Source organism: Eptesicus fuscus, chromosome 9 (assembly GCF_027574615.1).
Source record: "Eptesicus fuscus isolate TK198812 chromosome 9, DD_ASM_mEF_20220401, whole genome shotgun sequence".
Classification (NCBI taxonomy): domain Eukaryota; kingdom Metazoa; phylum Chordata; class Mammalia; order Chiroptera; family Vespertilionidae; genus Eptesicus; species Eptesicus fuscus.
Window position 1 is genome coordinate 46,655,615 of NC_072481.1, and position 18,108 is coordinate 46,673,722.

Here is an 18,108-nt window from a genome sequence, read left to right on the forward strand (position 1 = left end):
TACATCCATTTATAATTAAAACACTCAATAAAATGGGTGTGAAGGAAGGAATCTCCACATAATAAAGGCCATATATGACAAACCATCAGTTAATATCATACTCAATGGTGAAAAACTGGAAGCATTTTCTCTAAGATCAGGGACAAGACAAGGATGTCCACTCTCACCACTCTTATTCAAAACTAGGGGACCAGTGCACGAATTCGTGCACCTTGAAAGGAACTGTGGGCCCCGAGGTTGCAGTGGGCACAGGGTGGGTATCGGCCCATCCTCTGCACCCTCACCCAGCTCTTCCTGCTGCAGGCCCCAGTTCCCTCTCTGCTGGCAGTCCTGCTCCCACTGCAGCTTCTACCATTTGCTGATGGTGCCAGCTCTGCTCACACCCACTGACGGTGCAGAGCGATTGGGGCCAGCACCAGCAGTGGGTGTGAGTGGGGCTGGCGCCGTCAGTGGGTTCGAGCAGTGGCTGCTGCCCTGATCGCCCCTCAGGTGCAGGGGGAAGTAGAGAAGCCCTCAGGGACGATCAGGGCTGGCAGCTGCTGCTCGCACCCAATGACAGTGCCAAGCAATTGGGACCAGTACCAGGTGCCAGCAGCGGGTGCAAATGGTGGCTCCAGCACCAACTGCGGGTGTGAGCAGGGCTGGTGCTGGCAGCAGGTGCAAGCGCCGGGCAGGACCGTGGCACATGGGAGCAAAGAATTTTCAGTAACCACCAGAGGCTCACCCCGATGACAGCGACCAGCTGGCGCGCCTGCTCACCTGCTCCACCATCCCGCCACAGTTGATACCCACCATGTTCCAGGCACACTCCTGGTGGTCAGCACATGTCATAGCAACCAGTTGTTCAGCTGTTCAGTTGTTCCAGTTGTTCCGCCGTTCGGTCTATTTGCATATTAGCCTTTCATTATATAGGATAGTACTGGAAGTCCTAGCCAGAACAATCAGGCAAGACAAAGAAATAAAAGGCATTCAAATTGGAAATGAAGTAGTAAAAATGACACTGATTCTTTTTCCAAAATTTATCTTTATTAGTGAAAGTATCACAGATGTCCTCTTTGTTTGTTTGTAACCTGATTCTTTATATAGAAAACCCTAAGACTCCACCAAAATTCTATTAGAAACTATAAACAAATGCAGTACAGTTAAAGGATACAAAAATCAATGTACAAAAATCCATTACTTTCTTAGAGACTAACAATGAAATTTCAGGAAAAGAAATGAAAAAAAAAATCCCTTTGTAATTGCAACCAAGAATAAAATACCTAGGAATAAATTTAACAAAGGATGTGAAGTACCTATATACTGAAAACTACAAAGCATTATGAAAAGAGCTTGAGAAAGACACAATGAAATGGAAAGGTATTTTGTGTTTATGGATTGGAAGAATCAATAGAATTCTACTGAACCATAAGAAAAGATGAAATACTGCCATTTGCAACATGGACCTTGAGAATATCATGCTAAGCAAAATAAGAGAGAAAAAGTTAAGAACCATATGACTTCACTCATATGTGGCATATAAAACTGAAAGCAACAAAAGAACAAACAAGAAAAACAAATAAAAACTCATAGACACAGAAAACAGTGTGGTAGTTACCAGAGGGAAAGGGATAGGTAGTAGTAAAGGATAAAGGGGTTCAGATATATGGTGACAGAAGATGATTTGACTTTGGGTGGTGGGAATACAATGCAATATGAAGGACATGTATCATAGAAATGTATACTTGAAAACTGTATAATTTTATTAACTAATGTCATCCCAATAAATTTTAAAAAATTAAAAAATAAATAATAATGAAATATAAAAAAATAAGTGTTCATGGTAATAATTTGGAATATATATATATATATATATATATATATATATATATTTTTTTTTTTTTTTTTTTTCTAGAGGCCCGGTGCAAAAAATTTGTGCATGGGTGTGTGTGTCCCTCAGCCCAGCCTGCATCTTCTCCAATCTGGGACCCCTTGGGGAATGTCCGACTGCCGGTTCAGGCCCAATCTCATAGGGATTGGGCCTGAACCGGCAGTCAGACATCCCTCTCACAATCCGGGACTGCTGGCTCCTAACCACTCGTCTGCCTACCTGCCTGATTGCCCCTAACCACTCCCCTGCTGGCCTGATCAACACCTATCTGCTCCCCTGCCAGCCCAATTGCTCCCAACTGCCCTCCCCTGCTGGCCCGGTTGCCCCCAACTGCCCTCCCCTGCCAGCCTGGTCACCCCTAACTGCCCTCCCCTGCTGGCTATCTTTTGTGAGGGTGTGATGGTCAATTTGCATTATACCTCTTTTTATATTATTATTACCAATGGTTTTAATTTTTCTAAATTACCAATTATCAGACATTACCTCTTTAATGACAAACAAATGTTCAGAAGCCAAAGTTATATATTCCAAAGGATATATGTATGGGATTTTATTAAGAGGAAAACTCTGCACATCAAAATCTTAACTACTTTGTCTAACCCCAAATTTCACTGTAATTGTTTAAATGGTAATTTAAATAAATTTTAAACCTGTTTAAATAAATTTAGTTTGGAAAATATTTGAAATATTTACTTATTTCAAAAATATGTATTTACTTCACTCTTTAATATGAACAAGAATATTAACCTTATATTTTATTCTGTTAAGACATTATGTTAGCTATATAATAATAAAATTTTGCTTTATAAACAAGGGAAATATTTCCTAAAAATAATTAATCAATTTGGGACAATTCTATTTCTCTCATGCATGTGTGTGCATAACTTCTTGTTCTTCCTATCTCTTTCTTTTTTTTCTCTATTTACTAAAAAGAATGTTTGAAATTTTAGATTTAGTTGAAATAATAATTAATATGACATTTTCCAATAATTAAAAAAATATTCTTAGGAAATTTGGGGCTCTGATTTGTTTCTATTTAGTTTTGTTGCATGGACTACTTAGGGCAGGGGTGGGAAATGTCTAGCCTGCAGGCCATATAAGGCCCATGAAATCATTTGTTCTGGCCCTACCAAGGCATTAGACATGAGTTAATTAAATATTTGACTAATTTTTAAGTTGATAATTTGTATGGCCTGTGAATTATATTATAAATATCCAAATGGCTCTTGGCAGAAAAAAGGTTCCCCACCCCTAACTTAGGGTTTGTATTTCTGCAATTTTAATTGAATAAGTGTTCCACATGCAGCACATGATTGAATAACTATGTAGCTAATGAATATATTTTAAAAAAAGCAGTGGTTGTAATATTTGAATAGGACTTGCAGATATCGATGGAAAGAAAGCATGGGGGCAGCCATTTTATGTGAGGGCATGATGGTCAATTTGCATATTACCTTTTTATTATATAGTATATATACAATATATATACACACACAAATAAAATATAACTTAAGGACCCCCCCCCCAAAAAAAAAAAAAAGAAAGACATGCTGAGTAAATGAAGCTGGTCTCAAAAAGTTAAGTACTGTGTGATTCCATATAAATGACATTATTGAAATTATAAAACTGTAGTGATGGAGCATAGATACAGCTTGCTATGGATTAGGAGTGGGAGGAGAATATGACTAGAGAGGTAAAGCCCAAGACAGTTTGGGGCGGGTGGGGGAGGGGTGTGACAGAACTGCTCCATATCCTATTTCTGGTAGTTTTTACAGGAATCAACATATGTTAAATTTCATAGAAAACTGCACCAAAAGGTCAATCTTGTATGATAAATTTAAAAATAAAACAATACAGACAAAAAAGCAACTAAGGATGCTTTACAAAAATAAACATTCTATTTAAAAGTCTTTGCTATAAAACTTAGCATGCTTGCCTTTAATATGTCTTCAGTCTTGGATTTTACATAAGCTAATATTGCACTGTTTCGGTGGTATGAAACATTTATATGAAATTAAATTTGAGTTACTTCTTTTTTAAAGAATATATTTTTTAATTGATTTCAGAGAGGATAGGAGAGGGAGAGAAAGTCAGAAACATCAATGATGAGAGAGAATCATTGATTGGCTGTCTCCTGTACACCCCTCCCCCACCACCACCAATGGGGATCGAGCCCACAACCCCGGCATTTACCCTTGACCAAAATCGAACCCAGAACCCTTCAGTCCACAGGCCGATGCTCTATCCACTGAGCCAAACCAGCTAGGGCTTGAGTTACTTCTTAATACTAGAACTTCATAGCCAGTCTTGATAGGTAAAATTCTATTTTTTCATTATAAATTAAAAATTCATCATTAATGTTATTAAATTTTTAAAATTTATGATATGAACAGAAATTAACAGAATATGTAGTAAACAAACAAACAAATCTTGAAATTAAGTTAGTCAATCTTGATCTAAGCTGGTATTTTAGAAGCATTTTCCATATTAACGTTTATTCTGTACTGTTTTTAAACTCATAGTATTAAGATATTAATTTAAGAAAGTATTTTTTCTGTAAAGTAGCTTGCAAATATACACTTAAACATAAAATGAATTTCTGAATATTGTTCTCTTTTTAAGAGCAATGGAGTGAATTGGTTTCATTTTCATATGTGCTATATTCTTTCTATGATCTCTCTGGTATCATAGTTAATCGTTTTTATACAGATAATTATTTACATTAAAATTTTTAAATGTAGATTAATACTATATCATTTTTTCTTACATATTTCACAGAAGACTGCTGACATTGTAGGAAATAATAAAAAGATACAAGCTGATTTTTAGAGAAAGAGGTTTTCCCAAATGTGCCTTTGTTTTTAACATATATGTCCCTAATAGCCTATTCATTTGAAATCATCCTTTTAGGTAATTTGCTGACAAGTTAGTATTATCTTTGGGAACTGGAGTGCCCTTTTTTAATGCAGATTTTAAAATACCTACCATAGGAACAGTTTCTTTTCTTGCATTTAGGTGTCTGAATCATCCCTGCTAATATATCTTGATGTTAACCATGATCTAGGAAACAAAGAGCTTCCTTAGTATTTTTGTCTGTGCAATATGCCTTCACAGAATATGTCTTGTGAAAGAAGCACCTAATTACCCTGCCAAAGCCAGAAAGCACTGTAAGAAGAGAACCAAGCAAGGCTATCCTACGTGTACACCACCCAATGAATAGAGATTGCTGCACATGGGTACTGTGCTTCTGTACTGCATTGAGGATGTGAATAAATACTCCTATATAATAAAGAGGTGATATGCAAATAACCCTCACACCCTCACAAGATGGCTGCCTGTGACCAGGCCGGCAGGGAGGTTAGTGAGGGATAACCAAAAAACAACTGAACAGCAGGCTGTGTGGAGCGACCAGGTCAGTGGGGGGGCCGTGAGGGGTGACCAGGCTGGCAGGGGCGGCAGTTGGGGGCGACCAGGCTGACCAGGGGGAGCCAGTTAGGTGTGACCAGGCCAGCAAAGGGAGGCAGTTGGGGGCGGCCAGGCCAGCAGAGGGGCAGTAAGAGGCAACCAGGCCAGCGGGGGGGTGGGGGGGCAGTTAGGGGTGACCAGGCTGGCAGGGGGTGCAGTTGGGGGTGACCAAGCCAGCAGGGGGATCAGTTGGAGGATATTAGGTTGGCGGAGGGGGGGGGGCAGTGAGAGGCAACTAGGCCAGAGGGGGGGATAGTTGGAGGCAACCAGGTCAGCAGAGGGGGCAGTAAGGGGTGACCAGGCCAGCAGGGAGGGGGCAGTTGGGGGTGACCTGGCTGGCAGCGGGGGGCAGTTAGGGGTGACCTGGCTGGCAGCGGAAGGCAGTTAGGGGTGACCAGGCCAGCAGGGGAGGCAGTGAGTGGCTATCAGGCTGGCTGGGGAGGGGCAGTTAGGGGCAACCAGGCAGGCCAGCTGGTGAGCAATTAGGAGCCAGCAGTCCAGGATTGTGAGAGGGATGTCTAACTGCCGGTTTAGGCCCGGATTGGAGAGGGTGCAGGCTGGGCTAAGGGGACCCCCCCACACACACCATGCACTAATTTCATGCACCAGGCCTCTAGTAATAATGATGATGATGACAATAATAATAATATTTTAAAAGAACAAAGACATGCTAATTAAAATGGCAAGCATAGCAATGATTTAAGAAGCTCATTTAGGGATCTTTTGTAAATTTAAATACAAGACATTAGAATAGGCCTAACTGGTTTGGCTCAGTGGATAGAGTGTCGGCCTGTGGACTGAAAGGTCCCATGTTCGATTCCGGTCAAGGGCATGTACCTTGGTTGCGGGCACATCCCCAATAGGAGATGTGCAAGAGGCAGCTGATCGATGTTTCTCTCTCATTGATGTTTCTAGCTCTCTATCCCTCTCCCTTCCTCTCTCTATAAAAAAAAAAATCAATAAAATATATTTTAAAAAAGGAGATTAGAATATTAACTGGGCTTGCTCTCCAGACAGTAAGAAAAATCCAGGGCTAATAGGAGAGCATGATTTGGGGCACTATATTAATTTTCTATTTATTTTTTCAATAAATAAAAATTAATTAGGATGCAATATCAGATTCTGGGGACATAAAGATAATAAAATAGTTTATTCCTTGGAGAGCTTGTAGGTTAGTTCAGGACACACAAGAAAGTATGTACTGTGATATATGATGAAACATTCTGAGAGATTAGTTCAGGGCTGTCGGAGTACAGATGGTATCAAACAGCTGACTCTGCCTATAGAAGCTGGGGAAGATTTCACTGAAGAGTTCTCATTTGAGTTTAGCCTTGATGGATGAGACATAGTATTCTTGGCAAAGAAAATGGAGATGCAACACTTCAGGCAGTGAAAACTACATAAAATGATACATAAAATTGTGAAAGGTTTACTGCTTAATGTTGTTACAGCTCTTGCTCTAATTTGAGGTGGTTTGTCCTATTTCAATCTGATGTCCTGGTCCTTTATCTTAGTCTGCATTTAGAAGATCATCCACTTATTTATTCAACAAATACTTATTTAAATACCCACTATACTAATCCTTCTCAAACTCTTAAACAAACAAACAAAAAACAGAAGAAGAGGGAACTCTTCCAATCCCATTTTATGAGGCCAGAATTACACTGTTACCAAAACCAGGTGCGGATGCCACAAGAAAAGAAAATTACAGGCCTATATCCCTGATGAACATAGATGAAAAAACCCCCACCTTAAAAAACTACACTACTATATGGCAAGTACAATTCTGGGAATTGCGATGATAAGATTGAATAAAATAAAGTTCTTGCCCACATGGAACTTAAATTCTAGAGGTAATAAATGATAATAAACCAGACAATAAGTAATACATATGTTTACAAGTACTATGAAGAAAAATAATGCAGCATGGGGATTTTCCTTTAAATATGGTGATTGGGGAAGGCTTCATCAAGCAAATATATTTGGGCAAACCCTGAAAAGAGATGAGGGGACAAGCCAGGCATACAAGTATCTTGGGGATGAAGAAACTTTCATGACATGTTCAATCAACAAAAATGAGGCCAGTGAGGCTGGAGCAGAAAGAGCAAGTGGGAGAGTAGAAGGAGGTGAAGTCAAAGAGGTACTGAGATGAGAATGGAAAAAAGTTAGATGGCTTTCTAGGCCATGGTGTAGACTTTTACTCTGAGTGTAATGAGGAGTCACTGGAAGGCTTTTCTTTCTAGAATAGGACCATCTATTAAGAACCTATAATACCACCGAAACTGGTTTGGCTCAGTGGATAGAGCGTCGGCCTGCAGACTGAAGAGTCCCGGGTTTGATTCCAGGTCAGGGGCATGTACCTTGGTTGCGGGCACATCCCCAGTAAGGGGTGTGCAAGAGGCAGCTGATTGATGTTTCTCTCTCATCGATGTTTCTAACTCTCTATCCCCCTCTCTTCCTCTCTGTAAAAAAATTAATTATTTATTTATATATATATATATATATATATATATATATATATATATATAAGAACTTATAATACCATACTTAAGCATCTTGGGCATAAGCTTTCAACTTTCCACTTAGGATTCAGGTGACATTGCTAGGTGGCATAGGTTAAAAATGATCTTTATGGAATACAATTTTACCAATGATGAGTAATAAAATAATATCATGTGGCTGATATTCATATCTTCTTATGAAAATAACATGCTAGATAATTTCAGACTCAAGGACATTCACTACTTGTGAAGATATACTTTCAGTGACATGATCTGACCACTCTGCAAGCATGCATTCTCTCTTCTGTCTCATTAAGTATCTATACTAATAAAAGGGTAATATGCTAATTAGACTGGACATCTTGCAGATGTCCTTCTGGACAAAGCCATGGTGGCAGGGGCTGAGGCAGAGGTAGTTAGAGGCAATCAGGCTGGCAAGGGTGGGCAGTTAGGGGCGATCAGGCTAGCAGGGAGCAGTTAAGGGCATCAGGCTGGCAGGCAGAGGCAGTTAGGGGCAATCAGGCAGGAAGGCAGGCGAGCAGTTAGGAGCCAGCAATCCTGGATTGGAGAGGGTGCAGGCTGGGCTGAGGGAATCCCCCTGCCCCCCTGCACAAATTTCATGCACCAGGCCTCTAGTCTAATGTTATAAAAAGCTTGGTGTAGACCAGCTGGCATGGCTCAGTGTTTAAGCATTGACCTATGAACCAGGTGGTCACAGTTCGATTCTCAGTCACGGCACATTCTTGAGTTGCAGGCTTGATCCCTAGTGAGGGGCATGCAGGAGGCTCAGATCAGTGATTCTTTCTCATCATTGATGTTTCTCTCTCTCTCTCTCCTCTCCCTTCCTTTCTGAAATCCTATCTAATAAAAGAGTAAAATGCAAATTAACCATCACACTGCTATACCCACAAGCCACGCCCACCAGCCAATCAGGAGTGAGTAGGCAAATTAACCCAACCAAGATGGCTGCAACCACAGAGCGAGCAGGAGGCTTGGGTTTCCCTGGTAATGGAGGAAGCCAAGCTTTCCGCACACCCTGGCTGGCCTAGGCCTCCACTCGAGGCTACAAAGTTTCAATTATAGAAGATAAATAAATCCCAAAAAAATGTCTGCGGCCACGGAGCGAGCAGGAGGCTTGGCTCCGCTCAAGGCTACAAAGTTTCAATTATAGAAGATAAATAAATCCCAGATACCAGGGCCTCCGCTTGAGTCACCAGGGGGCATGGCCAGCCTGCAAACCACCACAGGCCCCTCACCCAGGCCGCCCCATGCCCCAAGGGAACCGCCCCCTGATCCGGGACACCCTTCAGGGCAAACCAGCTGGCCCCCACCCATGCACCAGGCCTCTATCCTATCTAATAAAAGAGTAATATGCAAATTGACCATCACTCCAACACACAAAGTGGCTGCCCCCATGTGGACACAAGATGGCTGCCACAAAATGGCCAGGAGGAGAGGGCGGTTGGGAGGGACCAGGCCAACAAGGGAGGGCAATTGTGGGCAATCAGGTCAGCAAGGGAGGGCATTTGGGAGGGACCAGGCCTGCAAGGGATGGCATTTGGGGGTTATCCAGCCTGTAGGGGAGGGCAGTTAGGGGTGACCAGGCTGGCAGAGGAGGGAAGTTGGGGGCAACTGGGCCTGCAGGGAAGGGCAGTTGGGGGACGAAGAAACTTTGAAGTTTGAAAGGGACCAGGCCTACAAGGGAGGGCAGTTGTGGGCAATCAGGTCAGCAGGGGAGAGCAGTTGGGGGGGACCATGCCTGCAGGGGAGGGCAGTTAGGGGCAAATAGGCTGGCAGAGGAGCAGTTAGGCATCAATCAGGCTGGCAGAGGAGTGGTTAGGGGGTGATCAGGCTGGCAGGCAGAAGCGGTTAGGGGCAATCAGGAAGGCAGGCAGGCGAGCAGTTGGGAGCCAGCAGTCCTGGATTGTGAGAGGGATGTCTGACTGCCTGTTTAGGCCCGATCCTACTGGGGTCGGGCCTAAACAGGCAGTTGGACATCCCTCGAGGGGTCCCAGATTGGAGAGGGTGCATGCTGGGCTGATGTCCACACACCCCCCCATGCACGAATTTCGTGCACCAGGCCTCTAGTCAATAATAAAAATATTTAAAAAAATAAAAAACTTGGTATAAGATTGACTCCTTAGAAGCTATACAGTTTTATGTCTTAATTTTCTCATCTAAAAATGGGCAAAATCATGTGCATTCAGTCTACAAATATTTATTGAGTATCTATACTATGCCAGAGTCTGTTCCATATTTTAGAAATGAACAAGACTCAGCCCAGCCCTAATGGACATCATAGTTGAGTACCATGGGGAATCCAACAAGGGCTTCAACAGTACTTGTCTGATATGTTTACAATGAGGACCAAATGAACTAATTAAAATGTTTACAACAGCGGTCCTCAAACTTTTTAAACAGGGGGCTAGTTCACTGTCCCTCAGACCGTTGGAGGGCCGGACTATAGTTTAAAAAAACTATGAACAAATTCCTATGCACACTGCACATATCTTATTTTGAAGTAAAAAAACAAAATGGCAAAAACACCCGCATGTGACCCGCGGGCCGTAGTTTGAGGACGCCTGGTTTACAACAATAACTGGCACAAGTAGGTATGCAATAAATGTAAACCACTTCTCCATAATCCCTTATTTCTTAAGAATGGTCAGTTAATTATTCTTTCCCAAGATGGCTAGACAACTATTTCAATTCAGTTGAATGTTATATTTCTTCAATCATATTAGAATACACCTCTAATTCCATTTCTTCAAACTGAAATTGAGAAATTGGGAGAAGTTACTATCCATGGTGAGCAAAAATTATGTTCAAAGAGGCTGTTGTTTTTGTGGTGATCTGTATTCACTTATTCCTTTGTCCGACTAAAAGAAGAGCTTGTGTATCTTTAATTAAATAGAGTCTAATGGCTGTGCTCAAATGGTGTGTTGTTTAGAAAAAGAGAGCTGGATAGTGAAATAAATATAGATATAAACAACAATAATTTAATTCTGTTAATATTGAGTCCTAAATCTATTCCTCTTTAAAAAGAAGCTTCTGAATAAACTGTCTTCTCAAATGTCTAGCTTTGTATTCACAGAATCTTTAAATTTTATATGTTTAAATCTTTAAATACTATATGTGCCTTTAAATTACTATAGTTTCATAATGACAATTAGTTAAAAATTACTCAGTTCCAAGAAAATTTATTCCAGGTTAACTTTTAATGTTTGAAAGGTATTGAATGAAAAATAATGTAATTGTTTATTTAAAATAATTTGATTGTACAGCTATTACCTTTAAAAAAATAACAACGTTATACTTGCAGTATAAATTTATCATTTTGTTTGGTTGCCCTTAATTTGCTTTCCATTTAGAGTCCAGAGTGCTAACTATTACACAATGGGGCCCGTGTTGCTTTCCATTTAAATTTGATAAAAAATAAAAAAAATAAAATTATCAATTTGTCCATAGTACATATGAATGATTCCTTATTGATAGTTATTGATCATATAACTATACTCAGATCCTTTAATTATATTTTATTATGGTAAATTTTTAATTCTTATTGTTTAGATGGATGTGGATATCAGGAATTTCATATTAACCTTTTGCACTCGGATGTCGAGTGTGACTCGACACGGTTAGCATTAGAATAAAGGAATCAAGAAAAAAGCAAGCAAGTGCAAAGGGTTAAAGGTGAAGACATAGCTATAATTGAAATTCTTAAATAATTCCTAAAGGCAACTATCTGCACACAAATAAACTGAATCAGAATTACTTATTTCTCCGTTTGTGGTGTCAAGAGTTAAGCATTACATGTGTGTTGGAAGGTTTTCACTTTGGTTCTTTAGCATCTTCCTGAGCACTCAGAAGGGCACACAAACTCTACTTTCTTCTTGGCTGTTTCTACTGTTCTCCTGATTATCTCTCTGAAAACACTGTATTCTTGACTAAAACAAAGAAGGAATTTATCTACTTTTACTGTGATTTTGTTTACTTTTTCTTAGATACCATCTCCTATTTTCTACTGTCAAGATTCATCTTTGATTTCAATATTTAACAGAGTCTAGTTTTTCTTTTGATTCTAGAAACTAATTTTTATGCATTTACCTGTACAGATGAATTTCCTCCTCTCAGAGATAACTTATTCAGACTTTAAAGTAGTCTGATTACCTTTTAAGTTTCAGATTTCAATTGTCTTGAGTATTCCTAAATGTGGTCTAGAGTAGAAAGAGTTAACAGACTTTACATATTTTTGAGAATTTTATTTCTTAGGATTATTTTCAAAATTTCTTTAACTGGGACATTGTCTGTCATAGTAGAAAAAGTGAAGAGTAATGTGAAATGTCATAATGTCACATAAATTGATGATAAGAATTGGAAAGTAATTATAATTGCACCATTATGCTGCTACCTTAAGTAAGTTTATGTCAACATTTCCTTATCTGAACCCCAGTTTAGATATAGCTAAATCTGGGTTGTGAAATTTGCCATAATTTGAGTAGAAAAAAATTCTTAAATACTTACTATATTTTGGCAGCCTTTAAAGAGTGAATATGAAATATACCTTAGTGACTTCCAATTGCTATTTTTTTTTAATCACATATTCTCATGTCCTAGCTTTAAATCACATTATTGTTGAAGGAAAGGCCTAACTTTGATTTCATAATTCAGTAAATAATAGACAGCATTAACCATATGTCCCTTATAATATCACTAACAACCTATTCTTTTTAAATAATATATATGTATATATACACACACATATCCTATATAATCCTATATAATAAAGAGATAATATGCAAATTGACCCTTACGTCCTCGCACAAGATGGCCGCCCCATGTGATCAAAGATGGTCGCTACAAGATGGCCAGCAGGGGAGGGTAGTTGTAGGCAATTAGGCCAGCAGGAGAGGGCATTTAGGGATGACCAGGCCAGCAGGGGAGGGCAGTTGTGCGGGACCAGGCCGGCAGGGGAGGGCAGTGGGGGTGACCAGGCTGGCAGGGGAGAGCAGTTGGGGGTGATTTGGCTGGCAGGGGTGTGGTTAGGGGGTGATCAGGTTGGTAGGCAGGTGAGCAGTTGGGAGCCAGCAGTCCCGGATTGTAAGAGGGATGTCCGACTGCTGGTAGTCGGACAACCCCCGAGGGGTCCCAGATTGTAGAGGGTGCAGGCTGGGCTGAGGGACACCCCCGCAGTGCACGAATTTCATGCACTGGGCCTCTAGTGTGTGTGTGTGTGTGTGTGTGTGTGTGTGTGTATATATATATATATATATATATATATATATATATATATATATTTTTTTTATTGATTTCAAAGAGAGGAAGGGAGAAGGAGAGAGATAGAAATATCAATTATGAGAAAGAATCTTCAATAGATTGGCTACCTCCTGTATGCCCCACACTCAGGATTGAGCCAGCAACCCAGGCATGTGCCCTGAGTGGGAACTTAACTATGACCTTCTGGTTCATGGGTCAATGCTCAACCACTGATCCATACCTGCTGGGCTAACAATTTATTCTTAAATAGGACAGTTAAAATATCTTCAAATATATAAAGAACATGTCTTGGGGCCTAGTTGCACACAATGACTATTTTACCTCTTTTTATCATATAATAAAAGTACTCAACTGGGAGTTAGAAAGCCTGGGTTCTTGCTTTAGCTCTAAAATCAGCTACAAATATAACTTTGGACAAGTCACTGAACTTCTCTACATCTGTGCTTTTGTCTTTGAAATGAGCTGAACAAGGTGATTCACTTGAACTATAAAATTCTATAACTGTGCATTTGTTCCTGATATTGTATTTTAATGTATTATTAAAACATCAATATTTCTTCAAGGTACCACCTGTAAACTAAGAGGTCATATCCTTCCTATTATGTTGGAACTAGGGGCTCAGTGCATGAATTTATGCACCTTGAAAGGAACTGTGGGCTGTGAGGCTGCAGTGGGCACAGGGACAGGTCTCAGCTCATCCTCTGTGCCCCCTCCTGGCCCCTCCCTCCATGGCCCCCGGTCCCCTGGCTGCCGGCAGCCCTGCTCCCACCACTGCTGTTCCCACTCACTGATGGCACTGGCCCTGCTCACACCCGCTGTTGGCGCGGAGCGATTGAGGCCAGAGGCAACAGTGGGTGCAAGCAGGGCCAGCACTGTCAGCAGGTGCAAGCAGCGGCTACTGCCCTGATCACCCTTCAGGAGCATGGGGTGGTGGAGAAGCCCTCAGGGGCAATTAGGATTAGGACTGGCAGCCACTGCTCATACCTGCTGATGGCACCAAGTGATCAGGACTAGTGCCGGGCACTGGCAGCGGGTGCGAGTGGCAGCTCTGGCTATGGGTGTGAGCGGGGCCGGCGCCAGCAGCAGGTGCAAGCACCAGATGGGACTGTGGCACACGGGAGCAAAGAATTTTCAGTAACCACCAGAGGCTCGCCCCGATGACAGTGACCGGTGCCCCGCCTTGGTCTGGCACCCCTGCTCACCTGCTCCACCATCCTGCTGCAGTCAACACCTGCCATGTTCCGCACACCCCCCCTGGTGGTCAGCGCATGTCATATCAACTGGTTGTTTGGTGTTCTGGTTGTTTGCTATTCTGTCTATTTGCATATTATATATTTGCATTTTATTATATAGGATCACTTTCCCCAAGGGCTGGTGTGGGGGTTTCTATTTTCCTATAGGTTGGGTATGCTCTTATCCAGCCCTTTAGCTATTCAGCCATAGTATATGACATACATGAACGACTTTATTAAGGTGGAAGTCCTCACACCTTAGAGGAAAAAACCAAATGTCTCCCCTTTTCACTGAGGTCTTACTGTGAATCCTTACCTGTCACTCTTGCTGACCAGCCCTAGTTCTGCTTTTTCAAATCTGTGTGAGATGAGGCTGGCCCTGGTGGCAGTCATTGCCAGTGCAAACTTTTCACAACATCCGTACACTTCGAGCACCACAGTGTTCTTTTTACTTCCTCATGCCTTTCAAAGTACAGAGGTTGCGAATTCAGGTTACAGTGATCTGCTTTAGAACTTGAGGCATTTTGGGGACTCTCCTGCCCATGTATCTCATTTGCATGTCTTTGTGAACAAAATACACAACCACACACAATTGCAAGTAAATATACCCATCTACAGACAGTGTTTGTACACCTACTTGCACACACACAAGCATAAGGGTACTTCTTGACCTTGGACTCCACACTTGAACTGGGAGTTATTACCTCCATTTCCATTCTGGGAAGCTTTGGCTTTCAGCAGTGATTTTGTATCTAAAGGAGAGGCTGCTGTGGGCAACCCATGAACAATGAGCTTAAACAGAAGAATGAGGGTAATGTTTATTGGAATAAAGATTAACTTTAAATTCCTCAGGGGAATGAACCAAATCCAGTGCTTTCCTGTTAGCTGACACTTTTTATATTGATGCTGTCTTGGATCTTCAGGAGAAGGGAGGGAAAAAAAAATTCAGCAAATCAGCTCTTTCATTCAGCACTGGAATCTGGGGGGCTGTTTTAGCTAGGCTTTCCGACAATCCCTGATTTAATGTTTTCACTCTGGTGAGGACAGTAGCTTCACAAATTTTGTGAAAATCTGAGCAATGGAGAGTGTTGTTCAGGGGGAAACAGAGTGCAGTTGTTTAAATAATCCTGGGCCAATAAGCATTTGGTAGGTGGAGTTACTGTTGTGTGCATTTGCGGAGCAAGATAATTCTGAATGAAGACTTTAAACACCACACAGGCTGACGGGCTCTGGTTCTGCTCTTTGTGAGAACAAAACAAGTGACCAGGCGGCTAGGTTTTGCTTATTGTCCGTTGGTGAATGCAGCTTTTTGATAAGATTTTTTAAAATATACATGCAAAGGATTTATCAGAAAGCCTTATGAATATTTCATTAGTTGATATAGTCAACTGAATGAATTCAGTGAGTGTCAGTGTGTAGCTTGCAGACAAACCTCATCCACCAGGAGGCTACTGACATAGGAAGCACTTTGGCGCATTTTCAGAGGCAAAGCCGGGCTGATAAAGCTCCTTGTGACAGCCTGACTTGCCATTCTTCGAGTATGCTGCTCTTGCTCTGAGCAGTTCATACACTGGAGCCTCGGCTTCCAAAATTAAACTGGAAATAGTTTGCAGACTTAACCAGCCTCCTAACCTGCAGCTGTGTCTCTGGTATGTTTGAGGTTTTTGTTTTGGATGGTGAAAGCTAGCGCTCCACATAAGACATGACAGCAAAAAATTCTTCCAAGGAACTTACTGCTTCTGAACCTGAGGTTTGCATCAAGACTTTCAAGGAGCAAATGCACTTAGAACTTGAGCTTCCGAGACCAACGGGAAACAGACCTACATCTCCTAAAATTTCTCCACGCAGTTCACCCAGGAACTCACCATGCTTTTTCAGAAAGTTGCTGGTGAATAAAAGCATTCGGCAGCGGCGTCGCTTCACTGTGGCTCATACGTGGTAAGATGCGATTTGGAACTGTCTACACTAGTGCTTTTCATTAGTAAGCAATGATTTCGAAGTGTAGAGTATAGAACATTTGAGTTTTGTTTATAATACAGATCACAAGTGTGAAATGAATGGAGAGTGGGTCAGCTGAGGAATACGTAGTGCACTGTGTGTTAAATGATTATTGTGCTGTTTCCAGATAAAAGAAGCCTCTGACTGTGGGGAGTCTTTGGAATTACTGCTTATAAAAATGCCTAGCTAATTCCAGGTAAATTGAGAATTGAAGGGAGTTAAACAAAAACACTCAGTTTTTTGTCCTATCTCCATTGAGGTGATGGGTGACTTTTTTGTATGTTTTGTGGTTACTGTTGATGACAATTTGAGTAGTATATTTTCAGTACAAGATAAGTGTTTTAATCTTGGTTCCAATATATTTCTGAAGACAATGTCTGAAGTAAAAGTTATTTTATTGTATTGCAATGTTTGTAGTGGGTTTTAGCTTTATTGACTTTATCATTACTCCACTTCAAAAAAGGGAGAATTAAGTTCCCACTTCTGAAATTACAGTTAGTTCATTTTCTTTGTGATTAAAAATGCCATTATCTTTAAGATCCTCTTGTAAAAAAAGTTACTTAAATTTTTGATAATAATAAATAAATTTCCAATTTACTTGGAAATGCCAATTAAATAAATTCAAGAACAGCTCTGTAAAAATTGCCCTGAACAATAGGCTAGTTTCCTTAAACTTGTATAATAATGAAATAAAGAAAAATCACAATAGAAATTAAACTTTAATTATAAAAGCTATGCCATTTCAGATTTCTTTGAAAAATATATTTTCATTCAGTTGAAAATACCCTTCAAAGTTGGGTATCTGTACCCCTATAGTTTTTATTTAATAGGACCATAGCAATGAATGGAGCTAGCACCTCTTAATGGTAATTCTAACACAATTTTGTGCTTGTGTACTAGATTGCCAACCCACATTATAAACTGAGCATATCTAGTTTTTGAAATTAATATTTACTTGAATTCTGTTGTCTAATCTAGTGCACAGTGCATTGGTAAATTCAAGTTATCCCTAGAAATATGTAGCTTACTTTTCATGGCCACCACATGTTTAGCCAAAACATACTTTACCTAGCTAAACATGATATGGTTGTTTTTGTTTTCTAACAATGGACTGTTGTTCATGTAATTGGTTTATTGAAGAGCTTTGGTCATCTTTTTGATGGATTAAATCTTATTTAATCATAATCTCAGACTTGTAGAATACACATGATGAGTTTTCAAAAATCTACCAATGGTAACATTTGTATGAAGAGAAGATTTATATATAAGTATGTACTGATTTAAAGAGGTCCTCTCTCTAATGGTATACCCCACCCTTAGTGCATGTGTATTTCTATGTAATCTGTTAAGTAATATAACTGAATAGAAAAAGGTATATGGGTTTGTTAATTAGTTCTCATAAATAAAAAACAAGGATGAAATGCATATACTATAGTTAATAAACTCATATTTTTTACTACTTGGATTAATATTAAGCCATTATTTTGATCAGAAGGACATTTAATTTGAGTAAGCTAATTTTCAGGTAATGGAAAATCTTCATAAAATCTTGGTAATATTTTCTTTATTGTAGAGTTCCTGAAGATAATAATTTGACCTTTCTTTTATTTAGAATACAGTTTTTGTGTTCTAGGAATATAGAGTAATAATTATTGTATTTTTCTTTCCACAAAAAATCCCAATTTTAAAATGATTAAAGAGTAGTTTTACTCATTCATTATACAAATTTTCTTACAAGTAACAAAAAAGAACAACTAAAAACTAT

General features: G+C 40.1%; 1 protein-coding gene across 2 annotated transcripts in view; it reads left to right on the forward strand.

Annotated features, from left to right (window-relative positions):
- Positions 1 to 18,108, forward strand: part of PDE4B (phosphodiesterase 4B) — a 434,463-nt gene that overhangs the window by 58,199 nt on the left and 358,156 nt on the right. The window contains exon 1 of one of the 2 annotated variants that reach the window (XM_008139401.3): positions 16,048 to 16,283. The exons of the other annotated variant lie outside the window; for it this stretch is intronic. Coding sequence (XP_008137623.1) covers positions 16,048 to 16,283 — 236 coding nt within the window. Of the gene's footprint in view, positions 1 to 16,047; positions 16,284 to 18,108 lie in introns of those variants that run through there. 2 annotated transcript variants of the gene reach the window in all.